Here is a 10,692-nt window from a genome sequence, read left to right as displayed (position 1 = left end):
CTTTACATAATAACTGTACATAATATTGTGCAAAAGAGGTATTAAAGGTTAAGAAGCAAGTAGTGCAATGTGATTTGTGATACATTCACAAGTAAACATTTGTGTTATCTTACACTGAACAAAATTAAAAACGCAACACTTTTGTTTTTGCCCCCATTTTTCATGAGCTGAACTCAAAGATCTAAGACTTTTTCTATTTACACAAAAGGCCTATTTCACCATGGGCCACTCGATCGACAACGTTGACATCAGCAAACCGCTCATCCACACGACGCCATACACGCTGTCTGCCATCTGCCCTGTACAGTGAAAACCAGGATTCATCCATGAAGAGAACACCTCTCCAAAGTGCCAGACGCCATCGAATGTGAGCATTTGCCCACTCAAGTCGGTTACGACGACAAATTGCAGTCAGGTCGAGACCCCAATGAGGACGACGAGAATGCAGATGAGCTTCCCTGAGACAGTTTCTGACAGTTTGTGCAGAAATTCTTTGGTTATGCAAACCGATTGTTACAGCAGCTGTCCGGGTGTTTGGTCTCAGACGATCTTGGAGGTGAAGATGCTGGATGTGGTGGTCCTGGGCTGGTGTGGTAACACGTGGTCTGCGGTTGTGAGGCCGGTTGGATGTACTGCCAAATTCTCTGAAACGCCTTTGGAGACGGCTTATGGTAGAAAAATTAACATTCAATTCATGGGCAACAGCTCTGGTGGACATTCCTGCAGTCAGCATGCCAATTGCACGCTCCCTCAAAACTTGCGACATTTGTGGCATTGTGCTATGTGATAAAACTGCACATTTTAGAGTGGCCTTTTATCGTGGCCAGCCTAAGGCACACCTGTGCAATAATCATGCTGTCTAATCAGCATCTTGATATGCCACACCAGTGAGGTGGATCGATTATCTCGACAAAGGAGAAGTGCTCACTAACACAGATTTAGACAGATTTGTGAACAATATTTGAGAGAAATAGGCCTTTTGTGTACATAGAAAAAGTCTTAGATCTTTGAGTTCAGCTCATGAAAAATGGGGGCAAAAACAAAAGTGTTGCATTTATAATTTTGTTCAGTGTATTAAGTCCTTGTAACATGTAGTGTTTATAAGAAAGTTGCTGGTGCATATAGAGAGAAAATGTGTGTTTCAAGAGGTGGTTTGTCCAGCCCATTCACCTGTGTGTAGCACACTCATAATTACACAATGTTTTCCTTGAAACATGTAGTGTTTATAAGAAAGTGTCTGGTGCATATAAAGAGGGAAGTATGTTTTTCTACAGGTGGTTTGTCCAGCCCACTCACCTGTGTGTAGCACACTCAGAATTGCACAATGTTCTTGAGGTTTTCAACAGTTTTCATGTGGTAAATGTGGTGTGGTGTGGTGGGATGGGGGGAGAGAGGATCCTGGTTTCAGGAGCTAGGGTTGTGGATGAGGTTTCAGAGGAGGGGAGGTGATTGAAATTGAGGGCTCTCACAGCCTGGGGATAAAAGCTGTTGAGCAGTCTTGCAGAGTGGGCTCTGATGCTCCAGTACCGTTTTCCTGATGGCAAGAGCTGGAAGAGACCGTGGGAATGATGAGTGGGGTCTTTCACGATACTGGTAGCTTTACTGGAGCATCGTGCATGGAAAATGTCCAGAATGGAGGGGAGAGGGGCACCGATGATCTTTGCAGCTGTGTTCACAGTCCGCTGTAGGGTCTTGCGATCAGCAGCACTGCAGTTCCCGTACCAGACAGTGATGCAGCTGGTCAGCACGCTCTCAATGGTTCCCCTTTAGAATGTGGTGAGGATGGGTGGAGGGAGACTTGCTCTTTTAAGTCGGCGCAGGAAGTGGAGCTGCTGCTGCGCCTTCTTGGAGAGTGATGTAGTGTTGGTGGTCCAGGTGAGGTCTTCTGTTATGTGTAACCCCAGGAATTTAGTGCTGCTGACTCTCTCCACAGTCGAGCTGTCGATGGTCAGTGGGGGATGGTCAACAGAGTTTCTCCTGAAGTCCATCACAACCTCCTTTGTCTTACTTACATTGAGGGACAGGTTGTTTGCCCCACACCATTCAACCAGTTGTGCCACTTCCTTTATGTAGGGTGTTTCATCATTGTTGTTGATGGGACCTACCACAGTTGTGTCATCAGCAAACTTGATGATGTGGTTGGAGCTGAACTTGGCAGTGCAGTCATGGGTCAGCAGTGTGAAGTGCAGCGGGCTGAGCACACAGCTTTGTGGGGCACCTGTTATCAGTGTGGTAGTGCTGGTGGTGTTGTGGCCGACACGGACTGACTGAGGTCTTCTGGTAAGAAAGTCCAGGATCCAATTACAGAGGGAGGTATTTAGGCCCAGCAGGTTTAGTTTGTTGATGAGCTGTTGTGGAATTATTGTGTTGAATGCTGAGCTGAAGTCGATGAACAGCATTCTAACATAAGAGTCTTTGTTTTCTAAGTGGGTAAGAGGCAGGTGGAGGAAATGGCATCGTTCGTGGAGCGGTTTGGACGGTATGCAAACTGGAGCGGGTCGAGTGTTTTGGGGAGATTGGATTTGATATGGTGCATGACTAACCTCTCAAAGCACTTCATCATGATTGGGGTCAGAGCTATGGAACGATAGTCATTTAGGCAGTACACAGGTGACTTATTTGGTACTGGGGTGATAGTGATGGACTTGAGACATGTGGGGACAAGTGCTTGGACAAAAAGACAAATGACTTTATCATTTGTTTCCAAGAGTCAAAATATTCCTATTTTTAATTAGATGGCCAGTAATGGAAGGTGACTTAGCTTTTAGGGGCTGTTTCTTTCCCATCTGCTGAATGGATAACTGGTTTAATTAGAGTTGTTATTCTCTCAATTGCTCTTTTATGAGTTGCAATAGATGCAATAGTTGCTGTTCCTGAGGTGGCTGTAGTGTAAATTGTCTGAGGGAGGTTGGATGTTTCTTAGACAGAAATGTAACACAATTACATTTACATTACATTTACATTTATGCATTTAGCAAACACTTTTATCCAAAGCAACTTACAATAGAAGAAACATCAATTATATGCTATTCTTAGCATAAAGAGCTATGTTTATTAGAAAGCAAGACTCTATTAAACTCTGCCCTTGTCTCAGATTTTCTTGTCAAGTATATTCTTGTCTAGTGTATCAAAATATGTTTGTATAATGATTATAAATTATAGAGTTTGATGATAACAAACAGAACTGAATGCATTGCATCAATGCATTTAGGCCCTGTTTACACCTGGTATATTTTGTCCACTTTCATTCACTTTCCAGGAACTTTTTTGAGATGTGTTGATGCCATGAAATTTAAAATCCACTTATTTTTCCCTTACAATGATACATTTTCTCAGTTTAAACATGTGATATGTCATCTATGTTGTATTCTGAATAAAATTGAAATTTGAAACTTCCACATCATTGCATTCTGTTTTTATTCACAATTTGTATAGTGTCCCAACTTTTTTGGAATCGGGTTTGTATTATCACATCCAAAAAATGTTGCAGTGCAAAACATCTTAATGGTTTTCAAATGGGCTTTGTTTCCTTAGGCAATATCCTATTTTTGTCTTTTGATTTGGAGTGCAATATGATCCCTACATCTTCAATGTGAAATAGATCTCATGACGAAGTTGCTTTTTGATGACTTTTAACAAACATTTGAAGTGTTTTTGAGGTTGCCGCAGCAAAGTGCAGACATCTCCAAATTCACATTGTTGATCAAGGGAGGTTTGTTATGCAAAAATAGCAGGTTTTCAGCAACATTAATCAGAGACCTCTGGCACTTGAGAAAACGTAATGTATCTCCTGCTATTTTTTCGTGAAACATTTCACAAGTACTTCAAAGCATTCCAGAGCATTTTCAGTTAGTAAGATGCCTCTTTTTCAGAGTTGTGGGTAGCTGTCCTACCCATCAGCCACTGCAGCATTCTGACCTTGAATGATCTGCGTAAACATGCGTATTCACACAAAGATGAGCTTCCAAGTATACGCTCTCTCATTCCCTGTCTTTCATCACAAATAGACAATTTAGCTGGAAGAAGAGAGGACAAGTATAGAAAAAGACAATGCTAAGGAATGCATTTTAAAATTATCCAAAAATTATTGTAAAATCATCAAACTAATTAAAACCCCATTTGCAAGCAAAATGCCACTCTTCTGAATGATACGTTGGCTGCACAGACTGGTGGATCTCACAGATGTTTGAGCTCAGCACTCTAAATGAAACCCAGCTGAATGTAAAATCATTAACAAACAAAAGCCAAATTGAAAAGAAAGCAGCGGCACTCACTGAGTGTTCAGCTTCAAGTCAAAGTGCTACGTGTGTTTAAAAAGCTCAGGCAGTTATGAAATATTATCGCTTTCTGTGAGCAACTCTCTCCAATTTCAGCACTGTTTCTATGGAAAAACACACATGCACAAACAACGCTCAAGTACAAAGAGCTCACCGGGGGTTATTTGACACAGCTTTTGGCCAATGAAAATCTGATCTGAACACTAGAGGCCTGAAGGAGCATCCGGTCAGTGTTCATAAACTAAAGGTAACTCTGACTGAGCTGGAAGCAACACAGGTTCCCTGTCTGCCAGTCCGCTAACATCTCAGAGCTCTCATGTAAAAGCTCTCATTGGCTCTGTTTTGATTTAGAGCTCTGGCCAAAACCTCATGCACCAAGCGCAATTTAGTCAAGCGGAATTCATGACCAGACATAGATGAAACATGAAACTAGATTTTGACAAAATAAACTGTGACTGCTGCATTTCAATAGAAACTCACTGACATGATGCTATGGTGATTGCCAGTGCATTGTTATGCAGTTGCTAAGGGTTCTCACTGTGTTGCTAAGGTGTCCGGCATTCATATGCAGTTTCTAAGGTGTTTTGGGTGGTTACTTAAATGGCTGTTTCAAAAGAGGCCAGCCCAAGTCTCTATGGTATTCTGATCTTTAGATATAGATTAAGTCCCTCCTTCATCCTTCATCAGAAAAAAAAAGAAGAAGAAGAAGAAAAAAAGTACACAAGCTGTCACTGGGGCAGTATTTTTTTCAAAAGGTATGCCTTTGTAACTAAAGGGTGCATATCGGTACCTTAAAGGTATATGTTAGCACCTAAAGTGTACATATTAGTACCTTAAAGATACAAAACTGTACATATTAAAAATGTACTGTTTTTAATGGACAACACAATGAAAGCAGCTGTGGCAACAGATCTATGACCTTTGTCAGCTGAAAACAAAATGGTGCATTCCTATAAACCTGTTTACAGCAGTGACAGAATTTTATCTGACGGCAAAGCAAGGGTTTGTGTCACCCTGGAGGTCAATTTCTTTTTAAAAACGCTCACCAGCCAATAGGATGCAAGCCTCTGGGTCATGTGTCTGGAGCTGCCTTTCCAGTTAGATGTGAATGACAGTGCTTGATTTTCAATGAAGTACAGTTGCTTAAATAATAATAATAATAATAATAATAATAGCATATTCTGAGTAAAAATGGTTTTGTAATCCATTTTTTTTCAGTGTATGCTTAATTAATAGAACAGCTAAAGTTGGTCCGTGCTTTCATCAAACATAATATGTTCTATAAACTCAAACATAATATTTTTTTTTTCTTGTTAATCTGAGATTAATTACCTTGCATTTTAATTAAGATGAACATTAACACTGCATTATAGTGAAGAAGGACTTTCTTACTTTGTCTACTTTGTGTATCAGAAATATTGTGTAGTTCTATTTCTCTGCATTAAAACAGGCAAAATATGTATTATCAGATGATTTTATATTTTATATAGTATGAATGTGAGTAATGTAATACCTTTATTGTTTAATGACACTTTTTGTATTAAAGCTGAGTGATCAACATGCTTTTTTTGCGATTAGTTGTGCTTGTTATGTACAGGTCTTAAGGTGGCTGAACTGACAATGTTTTCAAATGTCAGAGAATTTATGAAAAATAATAAATAAAAATAGTTTACACATAGAGCATTGATGTATGAGAGGAACTGTTGTTTCTATGCCGGGCTCCTGCTGTGAACAGGCTGCCTCTCATTGGTTCATTAGGACCGTGAATATGCGGGTGGTAAAGCAGCGTGGGGGCGGGAAAGCGCTTATCTCTCTCTGCTGCAGCTCCCCTGGCACAACACATTTTCCTGAATAGTCTCAGTGGTGTAGAAGGATCTGTTCACACCAGCTTCCTGTAGTCTGAACCAGATATCTGCATTTATATTGCCAAGATCAGCTGTCTTATATTGCTGATTTGTTGCTCATGCATTACAATAGTTAACACCATGTTAAAGGAACAGTTCAACCATAAATAAAAATGGACATAATTTACTCACCCTCATGTTGTTCCAAATCTAAATGCATTACTTTATTCTGGGAAACACAAAAGAAGATATTTTGAAGAATGTTGAAGTTTAAACATTGGAACCCATTGATTTTGTATAGACAAAAATACACAGATATTGATTTTTTTTAAATAGCAAAATTAAAAAATGTGCTTATATATTATATTATATTATATTGCCCTATCAGACATATATCAGACATATTTCTGACAATCAGAGCACAATGTCTTCTCTCTCCACAGGAAGAGCCTTACGTGATGTTCAAGAAGTCAGATAAGCCGCTGTACGGTAACGATCGCTTCGAGGGCTTCTGCATCGATCTGCTGCGAGAGCTGGCTGCCATCCTGGGCTTCACCTACGAAGTGCGACTGGTGGAGGATGGCAAGTACGGAGCGCAGGAAGAGAGCACGGGCCAGTGGAACGGCATGATCCGAGAACTGATGGACCATGTAAGTCAGACTCCACAATCCAATGCTGTTTTGATTGCACTCAGGTTGGCTCTTTTCCACTCTGTACAACCTTGCAAGGTTGAGCAAAATTGGCTCCCTTTCAAAGCATCAATGTGAATATGTATAGATTTGGTCACCCCCTGCCCACACCAAAGATGTTACAATTTAAAATTGGAAGAAAAAAAAAAACACTGGAAGAAGTTTATTGAATAGCAATTCAAAGAAATCCAACATAATCACACACAAGCTTTGTGACAAATAATAATCATTCATTTTGACTAATTATATTTATTCCCTGATGTTTCCCTAAACTGATTAGACTGATTTATTTCTCAGTACTATCAAAACCATTAAAGCAAATTTGATTTCTTTCATACAGCAATACATAAAGTGCATCAAAAAGAGTGCAAAATTAGTGTCTGTACTCAACAAAGCTGGATTTGCTGCATTTGTCAAAAAAGTGGTAAAAACAAAAACATTATGAAATATATTAATGAAAAAATATACATTAATATGACAATTTAAAACAAGTTTTATATATATATATATATATATATCAATGTATTTTAAATGTTATTTATTCCTGTTTTCTATGTCACATGATTCGTCAGAAATAATTCTAAAACTTCTGTAACATTATAAAACTCTTGCATGTCACTTTTGATCAGCAGAACAAGATAAAAAAAAAAAAAAAAAAAACCTTACCCCCAAATTTTGTACAAATTCAAACTCATCTCTTTCCCATATGTTGTGTATTCATACTACAAAGAACATGAAATTATATTATTATTAAAAACTGCACGGCAGTTGTATACATTTCTTTGAATATCCTTCCATCTTAATTCTACTTCTTTGAACTGAAATTTGAATTTTGCCTCCTGTTTGCTGCCTCAATTCAAATTGAATGATCATTTTTAAGAAATTGTAGTGTAATTTATAAGGCGTCCCTAATTCAATTCAGGATGGTGCATAATCCTGACACATTCCCACCATACTGCAGAAGGGACTTGTCAAGATTATACAATGAAATGAGATGCTTTCAGCGTAAAGAGGAAACAGATATGAAAATAAGATTAAAAGTGCATGTGTGCGTGCATAGCAGATGGTACGAAATGCGATAAAATAAAACACGAGCACATACTGCCGAGAGGACACAAAGTGAAAAATCAGGCATTAGTTTCCCCCCATAGAGCTTATTAAGCACACGCACTTTCACAAACACTGCCCTTCGACACTCTCATTAGATTCTGCAAAGACTAAGATAGGAATAAACACATTGCTGAGAAGAGTGCAGCACACCCAATATTCAATAGTATCCATTGCTCCAACCGATACATCAGACATATCTCTTAGTCACCGCTCCTCAATTGGTCATGGTCAGATCCTCTGGTGTGAAAGCGGAGGGTGTGTATGTGTATGTTGTCGTAACATTCCCCGGCAGCCCCCCCCATAAGACGAGAGCAGGACAGACTGTAATTGGCCTTGACAAGCTTTCAGAGCATTCTGGAGTTTGCAGTTTGCCAGTACATTGATGTGCTAGAGATAAAAATATCTTGTCAAAGGACTTTAGAAGAAAAAAAAAGGAAGGTAGCGAGACAACATCTGCTCACTTCTGGCATTAATTTGCCCCCTCTGGGAATAATTATAGACAATTCAATAATTCTAGACGGAAGCCTTTATTTTGAATAAAATTATACCAATTCTAACCGTAAAAGTAGTGAAATTGAACTAAATGTCAGTTTTAGGGGCACAGCCGTCTTAGCTGGTGTCAGCGGACCCTCCATCAGTTCTGAAGGAGGAATAACGGCCTTACCGTGTCAGAACAGATGTTTCATTATCATGTTGAAATTGTACCGGGTATAATCTCAGATTCATCAGACTGTAGTCAAACCAGGGCTGGATTTACGCATAGGCATTCTAGGCACGTGCCTATGCTCGCTCGTCCAGGGGGGCCCAAACACAATGAAGATATATATAATATTTTCTGTTATACTATGGCATATCTACAACAGTAAAATAACCAAAACCCCTGAAGACATTGAGCAAATAATTATAACAAACAATAGGGTAAAAATTACAAACTATTTCCATGTCTTCAACCTTTTATATGTACGGAAATCACGCTTTTCTCCTCTCACAGACGCACACACACACTTGCGCACACACCCGGAGACGTGAACAGAAACTCGTTGTCAGAGCTGCGGCTACCTCGCGAATTTATCAATAAAATAGTTTCGCAGCTGAAAAGCTATACATGACATTTCTCAGTAGCGAGGTTCTTGAAGCAGTTTAACTTAAAGATTCGCTATTAGTAGACGCTGCTGCCTAATACTGCTGAGAGACGCACAGACGCAGGTATTCACACACACTTAATCTCTCTCTCTCTCTTTCTCTCTCTCTCTCTCTAATAAGTGTTTTAGCCTGCATATCAATGGCCCAAGCCTCTGTTATTAGCAACGGAAGGTTTGGGATGATGTGCGTAAAAAAATTAGCTAGTTCAACACACACGAGATTTCAGGACAGAAACATGTCAAATGTCTTGAAACAAATCATCTGAACAATTGATGTGTGATTGTGCCTCCAGGCCGTTAAAATTGTTAGAGAAATAATGCACTCCCGAAGTGGTTATGTGGCCACGTCGCCGCACCTATTAATGGAATGGTCTTTCTCAGTTCTCAAACAAATTAAGAACTGCGTTCGATGCAAGCGCTTATTGCAATAGAAAACACTGTAATGGTTTCCACTGATTAAGAAATATTTTTGTTTGCTTGGGTGGTAATATTAGGCCTATTATATTAATAGGTAAGGGGGGCCCAAAAATGTGTTTTGCCTATGTCACAAAAAGAGGTAAATCCAGCCCTGAGTCAAACGATGAATCCTCAGTACTAGGCTTGAAAATGTGTCATTTAAATCTTAAGTCATATGCCTTTAAAATAAATAGGGCTCAAAACTATTATGCAGTATTTAAAATAATTTGTAAAGTGTAGACCAGGATTCCTTTTGGAATCTTTTGGACCAGGAGTTTGAGAGGCACACAATTATTCATAATATGAATGAATGAATGATAACTTCACAGTTGAGTTCAAAGCAAAATTCTCAAGTTATAAGTTTGATTGTATAAGCCACATTTGAAAGTGTTATACATTGTAAACTGTACGTTACTGTTCAAAAAGTTTCCACCAAAATGTTAAGCAGCAAACGTTTTTTTTTTTTTTTTACATTAATAATAATACACACCAAATCAGCATATTGGAATGATTTCAGAAGGATCACATGATACTAAAGACTGGAGTAATGGCCTGTTTATGTAAAGATCGATAACTATATAGATAACTATAATAACTATATTAGCGTCCACACTAATGCACAATACCGTTCTGTTTATTATAAGCACACACTGCAGTTTTGTCATCTGCCGATTTGAATGTTCAAGCTCTTTAAAACAGGATGACTTTTTATTGTCTGTCAATGTTTTATTAGCTGACAAAATATACCGTTCCTCTGTGTCATTATCGTTATAGTTTATTGTGTGGATTCTGCTATTCTTTTCAATTTAGAATGATTTTTAAAACTATATCATTATCATCTTTTGTGTGAATGGGCCTTAGTGGCTCCTTAAAATGCAGTTTAACAGGAATAGATTATTAAAAATACAGTAAAACTGACATTTTTTTTTAAGTTTGAATAATATTTTAGAATATTACTTATTTTACTGTATTTTTTGATCAAACAAATGCATCCTTGATGAGTGCAAGAAAAACAAATCTGGTCACACTTTAGATTAGGGAGCAATTCTCTCTATTAACTAACTATTAATTATGATTTTTGCCTCAATAAACTCCTAATTTGCTGCTTATTAATAGTTAGTAAGGTAGTTGTTAAATTTAGCTATGGGGGTTGGATTACGGGATATAAAATAGT

The 10,692-nt window shown here is 38.5% G+C and overlaps 1 protein-coding gene across 1 annotated transcript in view; it reads left to right on the top strand.

Annotated features, from left to right (window-relative positions):
* The first annotated feature begins 2,450 nt into the window (after nt 1–2,450).
* The window catches only part of LOC107567298 (glutamate receptor ionotropic, kainate 2-like), a 48,339-nt gene continuing 40,097 nt past the window's right edge, over nt 2,451–10,692 (top strand). Inside the window, exons 1-2 of the mRNA XM_016252960.1 lie at nt 2,451–2,479; nt 6,510–6,771. Of these exons, the coding sequence (XP_016108446.1) occupies nt 2,451–2,479; nt 6,510–6,771 (291 nt within the window). The remainder of the gene's footprint in view (nt 2,480–6,509; nt 6,772–10,692) is intronic.

The sequence above is a fragment of the Sinocyclocheilus grahami genome, unplaced genomic scaffold, assembly GCF_001515645.1.
Source record: "Sinocyclocheilus grahami isolate Dianchi unplaced genomic scaffold, SAMN03320097.WGS_v1.1 scaffold1143.1, whole genome shotgun sequence".
NCBI lineage: Eukaryota > Metazoa > Chordata > Actinopteri > Cypriniformes > Cyprinidae > Sinocyclocheilus > Sinocyclocheilus grahami.
This window is presented reverse-complemented; position numbering and strand designations above follow the sequence as displayed.